The sequence below is a fragment of the Opisthocomus hoazin genome, chromosome W (genome assembly GCF_030867145.1).
Source record: "Opisthocomus hoazin isolate bOpiHoa1 chromosome W, bOpiHoa1.hap1, whole genome shotgun sequence".
NCBI classification, from domain to species: Eukaryota; Metazoa; Chordata; class Aves; order Opisthocomiformes; family Opisthocomidae; genus Opisthocomus; species Opisthocomus hoazin.
In genome coordinates this window covers 46,102,740-46,125,957 of record NC_134453.1, presented here as the reverse complement: position 1 = coordinate 46,125,957, position 23,218 = coordinate 46,102,740, and the positions used below count along the sequence as shown (strand labels likewise).

Sequence of the window (23,218 nt, the reverse complement as noted above, 5' to 3'; positions counted from 1 at the left end):
TGGACCTGCTGGAGAGCAGCTCTGTGGAGAGGGACCTGGGTGTCCTAGTGGATTACAGGTTGACCATGAGCCAGCAGTGTGCCCTGGCTGCCAAGAAGACCGATGGCATTCTGGGGTGCATTAGGAGGAGTGTGGCCAGCAGGTCAAGGGAGGTTCTCCTTCCCCTCTACACTGCCCTAGTGAAGCCCCATCTGGAGTACTCTGTCCAGTTCTGGGATCCCCAGTTCAAGAAAGATGAGGAGCTACTGGAGAGTGTCCAGCGGAGGGCTACGAGGATGATGAGGGGACTGGAACATCTCTCCTACGAGGAGAGGCTGAGGGAGCTGGGCTTGTTCAGCCTGAAGAAGAGAAGGCTGTAAGGGGTGGGTTTCAGGAGTTTGGGGCCAGACTCTTTTCAGTGGTGCCCAGCGACAGGACAAGGGGCAATGGGCACAAACTGAGGCACAGGAAGTTCCATCTGAACATGAGGAAGAACTTCTTCCCTCTGAGGGTGATGGAGCACTGGAACAGGCTGCCCAGGGAGGTTGTGGAGTCTCCTTCTCTGGAGATATTCAAGACCCGCCTGGACAAGGTCCTGTGCAGCCTGCTGTAGGTGACCCTGCTTCGGCAGGAGGGTTGGACTAGATGACCCACAGAGGTCCTTTCCAACCCCTACTATTCTGTGATTCTGTGAAAACAATGCTCAGAATCAGTCTTGCCCAATCCCCCCTTTACTTCCTCCCTCTTCTTCATTCTGACGTTGGTTTTCACAATCAGATGTAGTTATGAAGCTGGTAAATTACCTCTAGCTACAAAGGCTGACAGGCTGGCTTCATGGAAATCAATGACAAAACTCACACTGATTTCAGAAGAACCAGAACTTCATCTGCACTGTAAAAGGCAGATTACAGATCATTAATATTGTACTGTTTTTGTAAGAGTATGAAATGAGCAGAACTGTCATTTTGGCACAAGACTATTTTGGAGCTACTCAACTGCACCATTCAGTACAATACGTAGGATAGCTGTGAGTCAGCTGAAATCATTTGCTCCCTAGTTCCCTCTAACAGTATGAGCATTTGAGTTTCATTTTCAAAGTAGGCCACTTACAGACAGAAAGAGTTCGAATCATAGAATTATTAAGGTTGGAAAAGACCTCTAAGATCATCAAGTACAGCCATTAACCCAACACCACCATGCCTGCTAAAGCATGTCCCAAAGTGCCATATCTACACCGTTTTTGAACACCTCCAGGGATGGGGACTCCACCACTGCCCTGGGCAACCAATGCTTGATAACCATTCTGGTGAAGAAATTTTTCTTATTATCCAATCTAAACCTCCCCTGACGCAACTTGAGGCCATTGCCTCTTGTCCTATTGCTAGTCACCTGGGAGAAGAGACCAACACCTGCTGCACTACAACCTCCTTTCAGGTAGCTGTACAGAGCGATAAGGTCCCCCCTCAGCCTCCTCTTCTCCAGACTAAACGGCCCCAGCTCCCTCAGTTGCTCCTCGTAGGACTTGTTCTCTAGACCCCTCACCAGCCTCGTTGCCCTTCTCTGGACATGCTCCAGCCCCTCAATGTCTTTCTTGTAGTGAGGGGCCCAAAAGTGAACACAGCACTCGAGGTGCGGCCTCACCAGTGCCGAAGAAGAAGAAGTGCCTCACCAGTGCCTGAAGAAGAGAAGGCTGCGAGGGGACCTTATAAATGCCTACAAATATCTGAAGGGTGGGTGTCAGGAGGATGGGGCCAAGCTCTTTTCAGTGGTGCCCAGTGACAGGACAAGGGGTAATGGGCACAAACTGAGGCACAGGAAGTTCCGTCTGAACATGAGGAGGAACTTCTTCTCTCTGAGGGTGACGGAGCACTGGAACAGGCTGCCCAGGGAGGTTGTGGAGTCTCCTTCTCTGGAGATATTCAAGACCCGCCTGGACAAGGTCCTGTGCAGCCTGCTGTAGGTGACCCTGCTTCGGCGGGGGGGTTGGACTAGATGACCCACAGAGGTCCCTTCCAACCCCTACTATTCTGTGATTCTGTGAATACAGGAGGATGATCACCTCCCTCCTCCTGCTGGCCACACTATTCCTGATACAAGCCAGGATGCCATTGGCCTTCTTGGCCACCTGGGCACACTGCTGGCTCATGTTCAGCCAGCTGTTGACCAACACCCCCAGGTCCTTTTCTGCCAGGCAGCTTTCCAGCCACTCCTCCCCAAGCCTGTAGCATTGCATGGGGTTGTTGTGACCAAAGTGCAGGACCCAGCATTTGGCCTTGTTGAACCTCATGCAGTTGGCCTCAGCCCATCGATCCAGTCTGTCCAGATCCCTCTGCAGAGCCTTCCTACCCTCAAGCAGATCGACACTCCCACCCAGCTTGGTGTTGTCTGCAAACTTACTGAGGGAGCACTCAATCCCCTTGTCCAGATCATTGATAAAGATACTAACCAAGACTGGCCCCAAAACTGAGCCCTGGGGAACACCACTCGTGACCGGTCGCCAGCTGGATTTAACTCCATTCACCACAACTCTCTGGGCTTGGCCATTCAGCGAGTTTTTTACCCAACAAAGAGTACACCTGTCTAGGTCATGAGCTGCCAGCTTCTCTAGGAGAAAGCTGTGGGAGACAGTGTCAAAGGCTTTACTAAAGTCCAGGTAGATAACATCCACAAGTTGTTGGCTAAGGATTCTGGTAAAGAGACATCTCAGTCCTTACTGAAGCCTTAACAATTGAAATGCAGCTTCAAAACAACCTTTATTCTGTTTGAAGTCTTATCATAGTTTTTAAAGCAACTTAAAAACAATACACAGCTCCATCAACTGTGTAGCTTGAATGAAATTTCAAGGAGTCGTGTTTTCATTGTTGCCTTTTGACGGCAATTTGCAACCCACTTTACCTTCCTACTCCTCAAAGATCATTTTAAATCAAAGTAATCTTAATGTTTTAAATACATTTAACAGAATAGAGCTTTATTAAAAAAAAAAAAGAATAAAAATTAGCAGCATCTTGGGCAGCTAATGCAGTCTCATTAGAACAAATGCAATGTAACATTACCAACTCCCACAGTCCGGTTTAGTCTTCTACTGAAGTAAATCAACATATTCTACATAAAATGTTGCATTTTGGAACCTTGTCCCATGGGAGGCATTGTGATTTTAGCTGCCCATTTCTAAAGTGACCCTGAAAACAATAATATCAGGATTCACTTTCCCAGCTTAATATCATGCATAGCAAAAGCACTGTGTGAAAATTGACAGTTTTCCCAATTAGAAGCATCTGAATGTTTTCCCAAACATTATTATTTCATTGCCAATTACAAGAAAAAGACATTTCTTTACTACAGAACAGTTGACACCAAATATAAAATTTGAAGATTTGGTTTTACAGACTGCTTGACAAGATTTCATAGGTAAGTGAACCATACAGACAAGCTTTTTTTTTAATAAAAAAAAACCAAACCAACAAAAAATACAGTTAAGAAAACCACCACAGAAACTCAGTTTTCTACCTCTATTTGGAAACATGTTGCACCCACAAAGGTCTAGTGTTCCTTTAAACAAATTTAATGATATCACTTAATGAATTCAGCAAAATGATCGTTTGGTGAAAGTGCTACCTATACTGGGATTTATTCATAGAGAAACACAGCAAGTGTGTGCGCATATGCACAGATACACATCCCCAAACCTGCAAATTCAAATTTCAACTTAGGGAAATCAGAAACTCCTAAGTTTGCTTGTGGATGTTTGTTCTCTGTGTTATGTCTCATGCCTTTCAAAGGCCTTGCAGTGCAGCATAACTCAGGGATTTAAAATAAAACAAAAAATTCCCCAAACCAAAAAAGCATACTAAAACAATTCCCACCCTTGAATCATATTAGACGCAAAAACTACATGTCAATAAAAATACAGAAGAGCACCATGTCTCTTCAGTTATATCCACGTGCTTTTTTTCTGTATATATTAGTCTGAGATCAAATCAAAACTGGAGTGACCAATATGATACACAAAGGACAAACAACTCTGCAGTGAATAGGGCCTTTGGCAGGACACAGCTCTGTGCATTAAGGAGGGAGGGAAATGCAGAGGCCACACAATACCTAGGTAGCAAAGAAAGTCCACTCATGCTCACTTTGAGGATGTGATCCTTGCAAATTGCACAGATCTTGTGTAGGCAGAACTTCCCCTTAAGAAGCCCTAAGCACTCATCCTCACAACATGTGCTTATTTCTCATTGTTTCTTGTGCAAGAAAAGCAAGTGCCAAATTTGTGCACACACTTTTTTTCTCTGCTGCAAACACAGATGAAGAGCAGTAGTACAGCACAAGAGGAAAAATTAATGATATCCCATACTGGGCTGGGCATGCTAAGGATATGGCCCACTGACATAGGAGAAGTTTTCTTAATATGAGGGAAATTAGATCCGAATGCCTTAACTACTGTAAGATTTCTTGAGAAACACTAAGTGAAACATCAATTCAGATTACATATATTTTGCTTGTAGAAAAAACAAACCCCACAGTTTTACTCTTAAAATATTTAACATTCAAAATTCAATATATGTCCAAAGTGTTAACTTGCTACAAGTGTTAAATTGTTGTATATTGAACAAATTTGTAACTCCAAGCCCAGTAGTATGACTGTCATGTTAGAGTATGTGCTGGTGCTTTTCATAGTAAAAAAGCAGTTATTAGTAAACCAAATTTACATGATTCTACAGGCCTGAAAAGAGGATGGAATGAGGAAAGGAAAGGATGAAGACTAAACTTCTATTCAGAAAAAAATATTCAGAATAATTTTGTAAGTGGTGACTATCCTGAAATATTAATGTTGGTTTAAACTTGTTTCCTGATAAAAATTCTAGTAAGAAAATACACCTAAGCAAAGACAACCCAAAAAAAAAGAGAACAAAATCAAAATAAAATCAAAAGCTTTACAGCCTCAGAAATGAAGGAATAATGTAAAAAAAAAAAAAAAGATAATATAAAAACTACTGGAGAGTGGCAAATTTCTTCTCATTGCTTCCAATAGCTTAATAAGCACTGCATACTTTGAATTAAAACACATGTATCTAGGTTGGAACCAGATGATCTTTAAGGTCCCTTCCAGCCCTTACCATTCTATGATTCGATGATCTCTAAAACAGAGCTATTCTGAGTAAACTCCGTGGGTCTTACTCTTTTGATTGTGTGTGTAACTCCCTTTAATAGTAATGGATCTTCCCTTTGCGTCTCGGGGGAAGAATATATTCATATCTTCATTTAGTAAAAAGATTTCCAAGATTTCTCTGAACTTCATTACTTTATCAATTTGCAATGTGTGAATTTCCTCAGTGGTCAGGACAGTAAATAACCATTGCAAAACACTCAATGAATTGTCCCAGAATTCCTAAGAAGTTTGCTTTAGTGGGATTCATGTATTTGTTTCCTTTGACTAAACCATAATAAGTCTCTGGTGATTGAAATGATAGAAGTGTTCACTTTGATACTGCCTCAGTCTAGAAACTTATGAAAATTGTCCTGGTTTTGCTTAAAACAGAACCGATTATCTTTTGGTGAATCTTCCTTACAGCCAAGTTCTTCTAAGTATCTGCATTGTTCTGAAGCTGGCTGCATATTTTACAGACAGTGTCCGCTCTAAAGCTTGATACCATCTAATGTTTATAGTTACACTGAACTAACAATAGGAATGGAAGGCAGAAAAAGGCCCCTGTTTATAATTATTACTATAGCAGCCAAGGTCACCGATAGACCTTTTAGGTCCTGCAAGTGAGGAGTTGTAAAGGGTCGTACTTGAGGGGAGGGGCAGACAGAACAGGTGACCCGATATTGGCCAACGTGGTATTCCATGCCATGCATGCCAGACTCCATTTAAAGCTGGGGGATCATGAGGGTCTCACTCTCTTTGTCCATGGGCGGCTTCTGAAGAGGACCCTGCTTGTTGTCCTGCCTGCGATCCTGATCCAGATACTGATCCATGCATTCCCGAGTCCAGTTCCCATCTACTGCTGAGGCCAGTCTGGGACTTCCTGGTGCCGCCAGGCAGCTGCTGGCAGGATGCCACCACCCTGGCACCCAACTCTGGGAAACTCAGTATCAGTTTTGTATATTTTGTTTTATTCCTATTATTATTAATATTATTAGTATTATTAGTGTTATTAGTAAAGCTGTTTTAATATTCAATTTGTAAGTCTTTCTCTCTTTTCCTCCTTTTTCCCTTCCCCTGGTGGGAGGGCGAGGGTTAATAGAGAGCATCTGCCACTCTGTTTGTTGCTGTCCTGCTGTTTTGGTTTGGCCTGGATAAATGTCAGGTGCCCACCAAAACCACTCTATCACTCCCCCTCCTCTACTGGACAGGGGAGAGGAAATATGATGGAAGGCTGTTGGGGTTGATGTAGCTTGAGAGTTAGCACGACTAGGCCGCTTAAGCAAAACAGTTTGCATAACTGAACAGGCTGCTGGAAAGGGCAGCTAAGAATAGCCATTGAGAAAGTTCTGATAGCGCCCATGATGTGGGTTAGCAAAAAACAAGATGTGTTCAAGGACGTGGAGGCAGTCTGTTGCTATTGGCGCTAGTGCATAGTTACCAATCATAAGGGAATGTGGGGTGTGTGAACAGCGCGTGATTTATGTCTGTAGCCTATCCGAATAAGCGTAATTGCGTGTACAGATATGAAAAATGTATATAACCGCACAAGTGGAATAATAAAGAAAAACCGACTGTGCATTGCATCAATGTGTGTGAGAGTCATTCCTGTCCTTGCACGGATGCTGAAACTCGGCAGAAGGCTCGAGGGTCAAGACAAGGACAGGGAGAGATCACTCATCAATTACCGTCACGGACAAAACAGACTGAACTTGGGGAGAAAAGGAAGTTTAATTCATCACCAATCAAATCAGAGGAGGATAATGAGAAATAAAACTCGATCTTAAAACATCTTCCCCCCACCTCTCCCTTCTTCCCAGGCTCAACTTCATTCCCATTTCTCTACCTCCTCCCCACCCTGAGCAGCGCAGGGGGACAGGCACAGGGGGTTGTGGTCATTTCATCACACATTGTCTCTGCCGCTCCTTGTCCCTCAGGGGGAGGACTCCTCACACTCTTCCCTAGCTCCAGCATGAAGGTTCCTCTCACGGGAAACAGTTCTCCACAAACTTCTCCAACATAGAGTCCTTCCCATGGGCTGCAGCTCTTCACAAACTGCCCCAGCGTGGGTCCCTTCCATGGGGTGCAGTCCTTCAGGAACAGACTGCTCCAGTGTGGGTCCCCCACAGGGTCACAAGTCCTGCTAGCAAACCTGCTCCGGCATGGACTCCTCTCTCCATGGGTCCGCAGGTCCTGGCAGGAGTCTGCTCCAGCGCGGGCTCCCCATGGGGTCACAGCTTCCTTCAGGCATCCACCTGGTCCAGTGTGGGGTCCCTTCCATAGGCTGCAGGTGGATATCTGCTCCACTGTGGACCTCCATGGACTTCAGGGGGACAACCTGCCTCACCATGGTCTTCATCACGGGCTGCAAGGGAAGGCTCTCTGCTCCAACATTTTGGGCACGTCCTCCTCCCCCTCCTTCTTCACTGACCTTGGTGTCTGCAGAGTTGTTTCTCTCACATAGTCTCACTCCTCTCTCTCTGACTGCTGTCTCACCACAGAGTTTTTTTTCTTCCCTTTCTTAAATACATTATCATAGAGGCGCTACCACCATCACTGATTGGCTTGGCCTTGGCCAGCGGCGGGACCATCTTAGAGCCGGCTGGCACTGGTTTTATCAGACATGGGGGAAGCTTCTGGCAGCTTCTCACAGAAGCCACCCCTATAGCCCCTCCGCTACCAAAACCTTGCCACGCAAACCCATAACACCTGCTCTAAATGGTGACAAAACTAAACCCAAAATGTTAAATATGAAAGCCTAATCATTTTCAAAACAGATGTTTTCCAGTCTTAATCAGCTCTATGTTGTATCCAGTTGTTCTGAGTAAAGGTGGGAGCTTTTTTTTCACAATACTAATACAAAAAACAAACCTAGGCAACAGTTGAGAGAAACTTCCTTCATATGAAATGAAAATATCTTGACATTATGACAAAAATTCTGCCAGAGTATGTCAAGAAGTCATGTATTTATTCTGAAGAGTGGATTCATTCTGAACTCCAAACTATCTATCCCAGTAAAAAATTTTCCTATTTTTTCTGCATACACTATCAGAGGATATATAATTATTCATCTTCCAAATACAAAGACAATCATGATAGAAGTTCAAAATGCTTCAAGAAGCAAACATAGTGCAGTACCGTATTCTAAAGATATCTCTGAAACAATATTGTTGGAATCAGTGATATTTTGTAATGTTCATATATTTTTTATCAAATAAAGCAGTTTTGAAGCTTATCAGGAACTGCCCAACAAAATATTTAGTAAAAAAAAAATTATGAACTTTTAAAACTTTGAGCTAGTAGCTCAATATTCTATACAAAGAAAATTGTAAAATATTTCATAGTTTTATTTCTGAAGCCAACTCTTGTTGGCTTCCTGTATATTAAAAAAAAAAACACAACAAAAATAAGATGAATAAGGAAAAAATATTCTCAGGCAAAAGAAAGAAAAAAGACGACAAGGAAACAAGAAAGAAAAGCAAACTTAACCTGTATATATGCTTGAGAGAAGACTACAGCCTAAAGAAAATTGAGTATTGCATAGCACGGTCTAAGAATTCAGCTTTCAGCAAACAGAAAAGGGAAAAGAGAAGCAGTTTGGTATTGACAGTTTCCATCAATGATAGTTAGTCATCCAATGCTATGTACATTATTATATACTGCATGCCATTGAAAGTCCTGTTTTCTTCAGTCTTAAATATATTCTTAAAACAGGATTTTTAAACGTCTAAACAAAACACTTCCTGGCACTTTGCTATTACAATTCCTCTGAACAACATACTGTAACTGAAGCCCTTTTAAAGTGTCCCTTACAAATGAAACTGCCATTCTGCTACATATCATTCACCAGAAACCAAAAAATCCACAATGCTGTGTGTCTGGATCCACTGAGTACAGCAACACCAAATCCAAGCCAGATTCTAATAACCAAATGACAAAGAACTCTTACACCTTGTGTCTGAAGAACCCAATGTTCTAGCTGGTAAATCTTCAGAAGTGGTCATAAACAAGCACCATGGTTAAAGGCCTCTGTGTCCCTGCAGGGAGATCAGGTTAAGATTTCTCTCTCTCTTGTTTTTCTTTTCTTAATTAAACAAAAAACACTTCAGACTAGAAACATACATTCACAACTTAATACTGTGATCTCTCCAATTGCAGTTGAGAAGGAAAGTTCTAGTCCCATCTGAAGACAGATAGGTTTGATACTGCAGCTCAAATTCTTGAGTACGGCTGAAAGGAGCCTTCTCTCTCCAAAGGTCTCAGTGTTGTCAAATCTTTTCTTTAGAAAAAAGCCAAACAACCCAGAGATCTTCATCGCCTCTGCTGTGCATATACTGGGTAGGCTAGTGTGACATTGAGAGAGTCATTGTGCTGCACGAGTGATGTGTGTTGATAATGTAGCACCAGTTCTTTGAGCGAGTTCTACAAGTTATATGGCTCTGCAAATCCATATCCAGTAGGTGTTTTGTTTATCACACAGTGCTTTACTTCTTCATCCACCCTAAAGAGGGAAGAAAAAAATCAACTAGTTTTTACTTTGTCAGTACAGTAAAGTTAAGCTAGAAAATACAGTATTGGCAACAAATCTTAAAGTGCTAGTCACTACATAGAATTCCTGCCTTCTGTGGTGGGATAATGGTAAAAGTCTAGGTTTAACCCAAACTCCCAGATGCTGCGTTAGGTTAGGGAGACAGGAGATAGGCAGGACTTAGTAGCTGCACATAAAGGAGTGCATCTATGCTCTGGTTTCCCTTCTTCTCCATGAGGTTCATCTGTGGAAGTGGCACAGGTTTGAGCTGTGTAGAAAATGGAGCAACAACTTGTTGGTCTGCTTCTAAACCCAAAGATCCAATGGGATCCATGCATATGCAAGTGTCCATCTGCCCCTGGTTCAAGGTAGGTGGCTCAAATGTTGGTTACATCATTCACAAATTAGGGTGCATACACAACAGAGCAGGCATAGCAGCCTTGTTCGCTGCTCTCTCGAACAAGGAATGTTCCATCTCGCTTTCCCCGCAGCAGATTTTCAGCTTGGCTTCTACTGATATTTCCCACATTCCATGTTCTCTCATCATGATGGGGTAAGTCCTCATCATCTTCTACCATAGAGTATTGGCTGTTGAAATAGGACAAAATGTGTTTGTGAAACACATTGCAGAGAAAAATCCATGAATTAAGTTGTCCCCCTTTCATATTACTTGAAAAAACAAAAAAAGTCAGTGGTTAGTAGGATGCGTCCCTGGTAAAACTAGGGATGTAAACCATGTAATACTGCAACATTTCGACCACTGAATAAAAATAAAGTATAAGTTCTGGTTCTTGTTTCTTTTCAAAACACTCATGTAAATCTGAAGAAGGATATAAAAGGATGCTATATTATCTTTCAGAATCTGCTATGAGCACTTCAGTACTTCTACTGTTGCTCACTGTTTTGGTATATAGGAAGTCCAATGAAATCAATACCCTCTGAGTCATCTTTCTGTCATCTTCATTTCCAAAGATCAGAACACTTGGTCAGCAGTGAAAAATCATGTAATGTATTGACTACAGCTGCTTCTTGGGAAAGCTATGAGCAGTCGTATAGGTAGACAGGTTAATTATTCATAGGGGAGGTGGCTTTGTGGAAAGGGTGGAATAGTAGAGTGCTCTCTCTCCTTATAACCAGACTATGAGAAGAGCATATAATATAGGGTCTTCTCTACCAAAACAACCACCAACTATAAAGCTGATTCAGAGTTATATATGAACCCTCTGAGCTAAAGCCCACCATGAAAGAAGATGTCTCCAGTTCAGCTGTGTGGACACCACTTTGATGTTCTGCAGCTCTAGAGCTACCCACTTGCCCAGCAGCCTGCACTGGTAGGCCCTGTCTCTCCTGCTCGGCTTGCAATCAGTCTGCATTTGGTTAATGTATTTATTCTTCCTGTAATAGGTTTTTAATCAGTTTTTGTTGCTCTAAGAAAATAGGACTTCTCACTCATCCATAGTTCTGTCTTTCTGAAGATTCTCAAAGTAGTCTAAAGAAATCAGCAATCTCACGCAGAACACACAGAATTAAATTTTTCAGAAAGAAGAAGGGTGCTTTTGTTTCAGATGACACTCTCTCTAGCTCTCTTATATCCCATCGTACTCCTTTGTCCTGCACGATATTCAAATGCTTTCAGCAGTGGCTCTATTTTCAACCAGCACCTAGATAAAAGGATTCCTATTTTTACTGTTGCTCGTTATACTGATTTTTTTCTGCTTTACAACTTTAGAAAAAAGTCATATTCTGAAAGTTTAATTTTTCAGCAGAAACCTGAGCACTTACCAGACTCACTGGCAAGGAGAGTCACAGAGTGAGAGAAAAGGAAGATTTTCTTTAAACAGTTTCACTTACTATTTTGATGCTATGTTAAAACCATGACCTGGCACTGTTCTTTGTCTACCATTTAACTGATGCGAGTACCACTGGAAACAAGTGTCTACATATTCCCCATCATATCATCTTTGAGCTGTGCTAAGACTGAATGAACAACGTGGCTTTAAAATGTGTATGCCATTTTTATCCCCTGCTTCTACCAACGCAGCCGCAGCAGAGATGCACAATTCCCAGGATAACATTAGGAGATTCAGTAAACCAAGCCAAATTAAAATAGACCACTAATGTAGACAAAGCTAGAATGTAAATCCACAAAACAGTCATTGTCAGCACGCTGCTTTTGCTCTATATTCAGCCAGACAGTGTAAAAAACATGCACAGGAAATTACATCAGCAGAAAATGTTGATATGAATATTACTTAGACAACTTTGCTTTCCTATTTGTTCATTCTTCACTGTTACTACACTTTTTATATTATTTTGTGGCTTGCTTCTGTTTAAATTTGGTCTACATTTGCACCACCTGGGTGCTTTTTGCTTTTTTCCCAGGAATGAAGTGAAACATATTCAGGAGCCAAGTCCCAGTCAGAACCTATACTACATTGAATTGCTGAAATGACAGAATACTATCCTGCCATTTCCCAGAAAAATTAACCAAATCACACAACCAGAGAAGGACCATTCTTCAGCATACACAATTTTATCATCTCCAATAGCAATGTGATATATTGATGTGGATACCACTATACTAGATAGCGCCATGGTACCAATGTTTGAAATTTGGAAACAGCCTACCCATGCCTAAGAGATCTTCTGAACAATTTATCTATCCATATGACATCTCTACAAGATACTAACGCCTTATGATCTTTATTTTTCTGGTAAGAATAAAGACACAGGTTAAATTCCGGTGCTTTGCTATAGTAACTTGATTATGCACTTCCCTGCATAACGGCAGAGTAGTGGGTGAGACAGAGTCTTTTCTAATACTTGTATTATGTAGGCTGCCATGTGTTAACAGTGTGCATTGTTACTGGAGAGCTAGGCTTGAGATTTCCTCTGTGTGGTCCTGGAATTAAATATTCTTTATCTCACTTCTGTGTAAGATGACTTGAAATACCAGTAATATTCAAATCTTAAATTAAACACTCACTCTTCTGTATTTTCATTTCCAAGCCATTCAATTAGCTTCTTTTGCCGAACACCTTTTTGAGTCAGCCACCTGGACAATAATTGCAAATAAAATTGATTGTTAGTCAGAGAAGTTGGACACCAATAAAAAAAAAAGCTTTTAAAAAAAGTTTTGACAATTAATAATGATACTCACATCAAGTACTGATCTCTTGTCTTCCTCAGCTGTATGAGGTCTGGCTTAATGCTGTTCATATGCTTGTCTATCTCTCTATATTCAGCTGCTTGCTTCTTTAAATCCTCTTCTAATCTACGCCTGCTGTCCACAATTTCACTTATTCGAGACTTCAGTTTTTCATAGTTGTGCATAATTCTGAATGGAATAATGTGGTAGGTTATACTCTGATGAAGTCTTATTCATTATTTTATATCTGCTATTTTCTCATGTAGACATTTAAGAGAACAGGTTATTTCTCTAGATACAGGTACACATTTTGCAAGTTCACATCTACCCCATTTGACATTTGCTGTGCTTACAACTAAACAACTTTAAACTTGCCAACTTGCTTTAGCTTTAGGCAGATCTATATTTGGCATTGTTTCTTTCTTCAAAATCATACAATTTGAAATATTAACACTTACCTTTGTATTTCTTTTTCATTTCCTTCCCGTTTAAATTTTTCAATGTATTCCTTACTGTATCTTTCTTGTGTCTGGCACTGCTCTTCAAATATTTTTATTGTTTCATTAAATGCTTCAATAGCTGTTCTTTTCATTTGAATTTCCTGAAAATAAAATAATTGTTATTACAGATGTTATCAGAGGGGATGATTTATGGCTTGTATCAGAGAAACACTTCAGTATGTTGTAACAGAATGACTTCAATATCCCTTCAATACCCGTTTACTAGAACACATTCTCTCTGCAGAGCCTTACAAAACAGAGAAAACAGACCTGTACAAAAGGCTACCATGATGAGGCTTTCCACGATGAGGTTTTCCAAGAAAAACTGCTAGACAAAGAGCTAGCTACAATCTTTGTTTTGTATAAATAAGTTTTATTCATGATGATTAGAGCCTTAAGGCAATGCACTTTGCCCTTTGTGCCAACTAATGTCATTAGAAGTACATCGGACTTTCTCAAATAAAAGCATAAGATATTGGGCTGAATAGGTCTCAAGAGGTCATCTAGTCTATTGTCCTTCCCCTACATAGCAGTATTTTAAGTTCAAGTTGCCTGCACTCCTCCACCTTTCTTCAATTATTTTGAGGTATATTTCCTGAACATTTCAAGAAGCAGTCTTGATTCATGGGCTGTAAAGCAGCACTAATTCACTGGCACTTCAAGACTTGTCTAATAGTTTATTAAGATGTAAGAAGGAGAGGCAGCTTTTCACTCCTGCACTGTATTTCGCAGGCTTGCGCCAAGGGACCCTTTCTCCAGTGGCAAAATCACAGCGACGTGGCGGCAAAAGCGTTGAGAGAGAGGAGACCTCAGCCCCGCCCCCGAGCGGGAAAGCGGGAGGTACCAACGAGCGGCAGCTCTGACTCAGCAGGGGCGGAGTCGAGTGTGACAGCGGCAGTTTAAAAGCCGGTGTGCCCACCATTTCGGAAGCTACTGAAGGTGAAGGGCTCTGGAGCAGAGGCTTGTGCCAAGGGACCCTTTCTCCAGCGGCAAAATCGCAGCGGTGTGCCGAAAAAAGCGCCGAGAGAGAGAGGAGGCCACCTGACCAGGAAGAGGAAGTTGATGAGGCCTTCTACAGGCAGCTGCAAGCAGCCTCACAATCACAGGCCCTGGTTCTCATGCAAGTGGTAGAGGAACCAACAAGGAAAGGTGCTCTGCTGGACCTTGTACTAACAAACAAGGAGGGACTGGTGGAGGATGTGAAGGTTGGAGGTAGACTTGTCTGCAGTGACCATGAAATGGTGGAGTTGAGGATCCTGGGTGGAGGAAGCAGGGCGATAAGCAGGATCAAAACCTTGCACCTCAGGAGGGCTAACTTTGGCCTCTTCAAGGAGCTACTGGGAGGAATCCCATGGGCCAGGGCTCTCGAAGGCAGGGGGGTCCAAGAGTGCTGGTCACTCTTTAAACATCACTTCCTCCATGCTCAGGATTGGTGCATCCCCCTGAGAAAGAAATCTAGCAAAGGAGGAAGGAGACCAGCATGGTTGAACAAGGAGCTTCTAGCAGAGGTCAGGTGGAAGAGAAAGGTCCATGGAATGTGGAAAGAGGGCCAGGCCACTTGGGAAGAGTACAGGAATGTGGTCAGAGCATGCAGGGATGCGACGAGGAAAGCCAAAGCCCACCTGGAACTGAAACTGGCAAGGAGCTACGAGGATGATGAGGGGACTGGAGCATCTCTCCTACAAGGAGAGGCTGAGGGAGCTGGGCTTGTTCAGCCTGAAGAAGAGAAGGCTGTAAGGGGACCTAATATATGCTTACAAATATCTGAAGGGTGGGTTTCAGGAGTTTGGGGCCAGATTCTTTTCAGTGGTGCCCAGCGACAGGACAAGGGACAACGGGCACAAACTGAGGCACAGGAAGTTCCGTCTGAACATGGGGAAGAACTTCTTCCCTCTGAGGGTGACGGAGCACTGGAACAGGCTGCCCAGGGAGGTTGTGGAGTCTCCTTCTCTGGAGATATTCAAGACCTGCCTGGACAAGGTCCTGTGCAGCCTGCTGTAGGTGACCCTGCTTTGGCAGGGGGGTTGGACTAGATGACCCACAGAGGTCCCTTCCCACCCCTACCATTCTGTGATTCTGTGATTCTGTGTATTTACACGTCATCACTCCACCCTGCATAGGTGAAACCATACCCTTAAAAAACTAGTAATAAAATACAATGCTTCCCTGAAGATATATCTTGAAAACCTTAACTCAACTTGATGAGGTCAGTATGCAGAAATGTTGGTAGATCAAGTCAGTTTTGTGCTTGCTTTGGATGTAGGTGTCAGACTTAAGCACAGGGTTAGGTTACAGGTGGTGATTATTCAAACACGAGTAAGCAATTCTACTATACTGAGCGAGCACATCACATATTTCCTCTTTTGTGCATTGGTAGTGGTGGTGGAAGGGAGGAGGATGGAGGAAGATGGCAGTATGAATTTACAGTAATATTCTTTTAAATCTACAGAAATCTTCCACCCTCCCTTCAGTTTCAAATCTAGCTCACCTGAGATGTTCTTGTGTAGTCTTCATAGAGTCTGTCATATTCTCGGCTTTTTTCTTGAAACTGGGTATTATATTCATGTAATTTCTTTCCAACTGCTTCAATGCTGTCCTCTTTTACAACTTGATCCTGGGATGATGAGCAGAAGGAAAGATATTCCATAAAGAAACAATTATATTGCACAGATTTTCAGAATAAAACTGCTTAAAAATGACCAGATAGTTACATGGTAAATGTGATTTCTCTTTTATTAATATGGAGATATTATATACTATATGCATAATATGCAAATTAGAAAAAAATTAATGTCAAAAAGCAATTTTGCATTGCAAGTGTTTAGCTTTATACTAAAAATTATATATTTAATCATTAATGAGTGGGATATTTATTAACATTAGTTTATTTTTTAATAATGTATCTGCAGTCTTTAAAGTTTTAATTATTTATATGCAAATTGTGGAGTTGGTTTTAAAAAAAAAATCCATTTTTATACCCACTTTATTTTTTCAAATATTAACAGAGATAAAATTCTTCATGATAAATGACTCCCCCAGTCTGCAGTAATTTCTCTGTATTTAAGTGTGACACAAATAGACCGAATTACCTGCTGGTACTTAGATACTGGATACAGCAATTTTACATCCAGTTTAGGATTATACTGGGCTGGAGATTCATTCCGGTAGTGGTTTATTAGCGCAGCCACAGAGTTGAAAGTTAATGGGTCAGAAAAGCCATATTTCCCATCTTGGTGAAATATTTTGATTAATTTGTTATTTCCTCCTTTCCTGCAAATAAAGTTTGTTGAAAAGTTAGGCATAATTGAAATACTATTTCCTAAGGAGCGCTGTATTTTAAATGCAGTATTGCATTTTACTGTTGAGTATTCTAGACCTAGCATAATTATCTTACCTTAGCGTAAGTGTGTAGTCCCCATGCATTTTGGTTGAAGCATCTCGTACCAAAAAGCTACCATCAGCAGTGTCTCGAAGCTTCTCATTCACTTCTTCTCTAAAATGAAAGCAAAAGTAACTAATCATTTCAGCTGCTTCTCACTCATTTACCTTCTCGCTGTGCTCTAAATTATTATGTTTTAAAATAACTGGTTTTTATAAGCCTTCTTAATATCAGTATTAATAAATACAGTTATTTAATAGCTTATTTAACATTACTAGAGAACAACTGGGATATAAAAACAGTATATTCTATGTCCTCTCACTGCTGGAATAAAGTTCTATTCATGCCAAGGTCTTTCTGCTTGTTCACACAAGCCTGCACAGCTGGAGCAGCCAGTGCTGGTCTAATGCACCTATATATAGTACAGTTAAAAATGTTGCTAATATATAGCACTTGTTAGTCTGGCTTGTTAACTATTGTGCCTACAGTTGTGGTTCTGGATGAAAGACAAGAAGAAAATACTTATTTCTTGGTGTTGTCCTTTCATGCTAGCATTTCATATAGCTGTCTTAAAATAACAGAACAATCACCAAACCATTTCACATGTTATATTCTAACTGCCAGTAACGTTTTAGTCATGTTTGGAATAAAACCAACTGCAATATATTTGTGTTGGGAAATATCCTAAAAATGGCTCTAAGAACTGTAATTTTTCTCCACTTAAGAAGAATAAATACGCACAGAATAACATAACGCCAAACATAAGAAATACATGCCTTGAGCTGATTTACCTTGACATATTTCCCCAGTACCATTCAGCATCTTGTAATGACATGTTGTTATTCATGCTGTTGTTAGTTACAGTATTAGGTTTCGGTGGCTTAGGAGGCAGTGCTGCAGATGAAGGGGGAAAGTGTTGATTATAACTCTTTGAAAACCTGACCAAGTATTCCTTGAAATTGCACATTATTACATGAATGAGAAAAAAAATAGTCACAAAATAGAGTTTTCCATCACTAATAGTCTTTAAAATACATTGGAGGAATCAAGATATTTTACTGAAAACAATATAATTAAATAAGAAAGATGTACTGTTTAAAAAAGTATGTTAGTCTTGCAATAATATATTTTAAGTAAAATATAACACCATACTCATCTCCTCCCCCTGTGAAGAAAGTATTTGAGGAAAAAAAATTCTGAAGTTTGCTTTTACCTTCTTCAACTATCTCCATGTGACTATAAATAATAAAACATTTAAAATTTTAATTTTTTTCTCCTATGTAATGATCTTAGAGGAACGTTGCTGCTTCCTCACTTAGCAGCTGACTATCAAAAGATGCAAACTCACAGCAATACTGTTTATTTTAAGAAGAACTGGGTTTCTGTGATCCTCGGCATTCTGTGCAATGATTTGCCAAAAAACACTTTAAGAAACCCATCTGTGACCAAAATACTTTTTGTGTTAATCTTAGTATTCTACAGAATAAATTGTGTTCCAAATGCCAGGACTGATTAAAAACCATATCCCCCTTTTCTCAATGTCAAAGCTGCATATATATACCAGTGGGTGCCAGAGAAGATAATGCAGCACTCCTGACTTAGTAGCAAGGGGAATTGAAATTGGGATTAAAAATCAGCCCAGCTCTTTTAGTTCTCCAGTAAGTACAACATTCTTTATGAACATCTCTGTCTGTATATTATGACTGGCTACAAAAGATGATGTTTTCAAAGTTGCAATGTATATCAAGAAAGCATAATTTTTTTATATGATATGAAAAAATGATGCAATATCAGGTATTCAATTAATATTGCTAGATTTCAAAATCTATTTTTCCTCAAACAATCCAAAACAATGATTTTTAATCACTGTTTCAGGAAATAAAAGTGTTATTACAGCATCTTCTTTAGTCACAGTGTGGAACAGAGATAGCAAAAATAATAATAAAAGAAATGCAAATTTTTTACGATATAAATAGCAGAGCTAGAACTACATCTGACAGAATAAAATCAAAACAGAAACAGATCAATTCAGTAAAAATTAAATTAAATAAGCAGACAGATATTTCTACAGGTTATGATTCTAATTATTATAACCATGAACTAAAACACAATTTAATTCGAATTTATGGAAAAAAGGAAAAAAGAGAAAACATTTGCATCAATGACAAAGTAAATAAATCCTACATATCCACTAAGAATTTTTCAGCAGCTATTTTAAAGACCTAAATTAATTAAGTCTTCCATAATAAGACTGCAGTTTTACCTGGTGGATCCATTTCTATGTAAAACATCAAGTCTGTGCCACAATTTATATCTGTCTTAGGATATTCTATATCCAGTTCTTCCATATTCCAGACAATATTGTACATTTGTATGAGTTTCACTGAGTAAGCTCAGATACAAGAAAAGTGTCAGGCTCTCTTTGTAATGGTGTCTTAGAATTCATTTTAAAACCTATAAGGGGCTGCACTGCAACCTATTACATCATAATCCTCGGCCAATCATGTCAAAAGTATGTAACCAGATCATTCCTGTTTCACCATTTTGTTCTACATCAATCTTAAAATATTTTTAGTTTGTGAAATAATCTGCATTTAGCAGAACTGCAATATAAACCTGGTATTACAAAGAAAAGGATTGAGTGAGCTCTCCTCGCCCGTGTTCCCAGTTCGTTTTCCTGACTTTACAGCATGGTACAGTCCAGTCCTGGCAGGATGACAAAAGGCTGATATGCTGCTGCAGCACGTAGCTCTTACATGCGCACACAACACATGCACACTCACACACAGGGCAGCTCCCTTTAGAGGTAGGTCGGTCGCTTCTTGGTTTCATTCTCCTACTCAGACACCTGAAGTTTACCATTCAAAAAGCTATAAAAGGCTTGTGGACCTACTGTACATATTACAGATGGGAAGTGAAAAAGAGCATGACTCCATGTGTGTGTATGTGTATCTATTACACACACATTATACACATACATACACAAAGAGAAACATATATTTCCGCATAATGAAATATGGATTATGTTTTTCTATAATTTTAATAGATGCACAGGTCTGATATACTTGAAATTATTATATAAAATGTGCTTAGTGCAGAGATGCCTTCCCTCCATTATCATTTTGTAATAAAATACAATTCTAATCAATCTGGATTAACTCATTTTGAAATCTAAAAATCAAATATTGTAATCTTACATTTAGCAGACTTTCCTAAACCATGGAAGAAAGTAAAAATTGAGCAAGATCTTGAAAAAAGATTTTGCTGAACATAAAAAGCTAGTCTGTCAGGATACAAGAAGATTTAGTCTGCCTTTTCACACAGTTTCTCTACCCTGTTCTCATTGAGATACTTATCAAGTTAATCGTTTTTAAAAGCAAAAGTCCTTGTCAGTGTCTTCTTCCTCACTTGACGTTATGTCATCAGTATTCTCCTACCATTTAGAAACATTCCTTCTTAACCCCCCTATTGCTGACTGTAACTCTCTCAGACCTCTTGGAAGAAACGCGTACAGAATAGACTATTAATTCCAGAACAGAATGCTACGTAAAGCAATCCAAATGCTTTATACTCACTATAATCTATGAGGGCATGTTGGGGTCGATGTAGTTTGAGAGTTAGCATGACTAGGCCGCTTAAGCAAAACAGTTAGCATAACCGAAGAGGCCGCTGGAAAGGGCAGTTAAGAATAACAATTCAGAAAGTTCTGATAGTGCACATGATGTGGGTTAGCAAAAACAAGATGTGTTCAAGGATGTGGAGGCAGTTTGTTGCTATTGGCGTTAGTGCATAGTTACCAATTATAAGGGAATGTGGGGCGTGTGAACAGTGTGTGATTTATGTCTGTAGCCTATCCGATGTAAGCGTAATCGTGTGTACAGATATGGAAAATGTATATAACCGCACAAGTGGGAGAATAAAGTATTCCGACTGTGTATCTTAGCAATGCGTGTGAGAGTCGTTCCCGTCCTTTCACGGATGCTGAGACCCGGCAAGGGCAGAAAACCAGATACCAAAAATAACCATAACATAGTAGCTATAGCAACTATCTGTGCCTACATCATAAGAAATCCTGGTGCAGCTGAAATGTGCTCTATCTCACAAATTCTCTTTAAAACAATTAACACAATTTATATCCTTCCTAAATATTTCACACGCATCTATCCTCCCTGTGTGCCCCTCATCAGTTCACTCCCTTTAGACAATCATTAACATATAAGAACATGTCCGGACTACCTACAGCTACCAAAAAATGCATGTTAGTTTGCATTATAAGTTAACAAGCGTAAATTCATTTTGAAGCAGATTTTCCCCTCCCTGTTAAGGTAGACATGCTCCAAACATTCCTTCAATTTCCAAAATGAAGTAGGATACTTAAAATCATTCCAGACACAAGTCCAAACACTGAACTTGGAGGTTTAGCCCACCTGCTACCCAAACAGTTGAGTTGCCAAGGTAATTATATAAATTAGGTTATAAAGATTTCCCACAAAGACTACATTGATGCATTTAGGTCTCATATGGGCTCAGTAAGATTTTTTTATTCCGTTGAATAAAGGCTTTCAGGAAAAATTACTTTTCCAGAGTTTCACTGGTGGCTGAATAGAGTACAGAAACGTAGTGAGAGCATGCAGGGATGCGACGAGGAAGGCCAAGGCCCACCTGGAGTTGAAGCTGGCAAGGGATGTCAAAAGCAACAAGAAGGGCTTCTTCAACTACATCAGCAGCAAAAGGAAGGCTAGGGACAATGTGGGGCTGCTGCTGAATGAGGCGGGTGTCCTGGTGACGGAGGATGCGGAGAAGGCAGAGCTACTGAATGCCTTCTTTGCTTCAGTCTTCAGTGCTAAGGCAGGCCCTCAGGAATCCCAGGCCCCGGAGGTAAGAGAAGAAGCTTACAAAGAGGACGACTTTCCCTTGGTCGAGGAGGACTGTGTGAGGGATCGCTTAAGCGATCTGGACGTCCACAAATCCATGGGCCCCGATGGAATGCACCCACGAGTGCTGAGGGAGCTGGCGGATGTCATTGCTGAGCCACTCTCCATCATCTTTGAGAGGTCCTGGAGGACAGGAGAGGTGCCCGAGGACTGGAGAAAGGCCAATGTCACTCCAGTCTTCAAAAAGGGCAAGAAGGAGGACCCAGGGAACTACAGGCCGGTCAGCCTCACCTCCATCCCGGGAAAGGTGATGGAGCAGCTTATCCTGGAGGCCATCATGAAGCAAGTGGAAGAAAAGAAGGTTATCAGGAGTAGTCAGCATGTATTCACCAAGGGGAAATCATGCCTGACCAATCTGATAGCTTTCTACGATGACATGACTGGCTGGGTAGACGAAGGGAGAGCCGTGGATGTTATCTACCTTGACTTCAGCAAGGCTTTTGACACAGTCTCCCATAATATCCTCCTAGGGAAGCTGAGGAAGTGTGGGCTGGATGAGTGGTCGGTGAAGTGGATAGAGAACTGGCTGAATGGCAGAACTCAGAGGGTTGTCATCAGCGGCGCTGAGTCTAGTTGGAGGCTGGTGACAAGTGGTGTCCCTCAGGGGTCAGTACTGGGCCCAGTCTTGTTTAACTTCTTCATCAACGACCTGGATGAAGAGTTAGAATGTACCCTCAGCAAGTTTGCTGATGACACCAAACTGGGAGGTGTGGTAGATACACCGGAAGGCTGTGCTGCCATTCAGCGTGACCTGGATAGGCTGGAAAGTTGGGCAGAGAGGAACCTGATGAGGTTCAACAAGGGCAAGTGCAGGGTCCTGCACCTGGGGAGGAACAACCCCATGCACCAGTACAGGCTTGGGGTGGACCTGCTGGAGAGCAGCTCTGCGGAGAGGGACCTGGGTGTCCTGGTGGACGACAGGTTAACCATGAGCCAGCAGTGTGCCCTGGCTGCCAAGAAAGCCAATGGGATCCTGGGGTGCATCAAGAAGAGTGTGGCCAGCAGGACGAGGGAGGTTCTCCTTCCCCTCTACACTGCCCTAGTGAGGCCTCATCTGGAGTACTGTGTCCAGTTCTGGGCTCCCCAGTTCAAAAAAGATGAAGAGCTACTGGAGAGAGTCCAGCGGAGGGCTACAAGGATGGTGAGGGGACTGGAGCATCTCCCCTACGAGGAGAGGTTGAGGAAACTGGGCTTGTTCAGCCTGAAGAAGAGAAGGCTGCGAGGGGACCTTATAAATGCCTACAAATATCTGAAGGGTGGGTGTCAGGAGGATGGGGCCAAGCTCTTTTCAGTGGTGCCCAGTGACAGGACAAGGGGCAATGGGCACAAATTGAAGCACAGGAAGTTCCGTCTGAACATGAGGAAGAACTTCTTCCCTCTGAGGGTGACGGAGCACTGGAACAGGCTGCCCAGGGAGGTTGTGGAGTCTCCTTCTCTGGAGATATTCAAGACCCGCCTGGACAAGATCCTGTGCAGCCTACTGTAGGTGACCCTGCTTCGGCAGGGGGGTTGGACTAGATGACCCACAGAGGTCCCTTCCAACCCCTACTGTTCTGTGATTCTGTGATTCTGTGAATTCTGGACTGCCCACACTTGTATTATCAGGT

The 23,218-nt window shown here is 41.5% G+C and overlaps 1 protein-coding gene across 2 annotated transcripts; it reads right to left on the bottom strand.

The window, feature by feature from the left end:
* Nucleotides 1-6,886: 6,886 nt before the first annotated feature.
* Nucleotides 6,887-19,115, bottom strand: LOC142358774 (phosphatidylinositol 3-kinase regulatory subunit alpha-like). Of its 2 annotated transcripts, XM_075446339.1 has the most exons (10): nt 18,941-19,115; nt 17,469-17,571; nt 16,693-16,791; nt 16,388-16,568; nt 15,787-15,912; nt 13,257-13,399; nt 12,811-12,987; nt 12,637-12,705; nt 10,068-10,238; nt 6,887-9,623 (listed from the first exon to the last, which is right to left on the bottom strand). In XM_075446339.1, the coding sequence occupies exons 1-10, from the start codon at nt 19,044-19,046 to the stop codon at nt 9,545-9,547; spliced, it is 1,254 nt and encodes a 417-aa protein (XP_075302454.1). In that variant the 5' UTR covers nt 19,047-19,115; the 3' UTR covers nt 6,887-9,544. The 2 variants fall into 2 exon arrangements, with proteins under 2 accessions (XP_075302454.1, XP_075302455.1); XM_075446340.1 differs by lacking the exon at nt 10,068-10,238.
* Nucleotides 19,116-23,218: the final 4,103 nt, after the last annotated feature.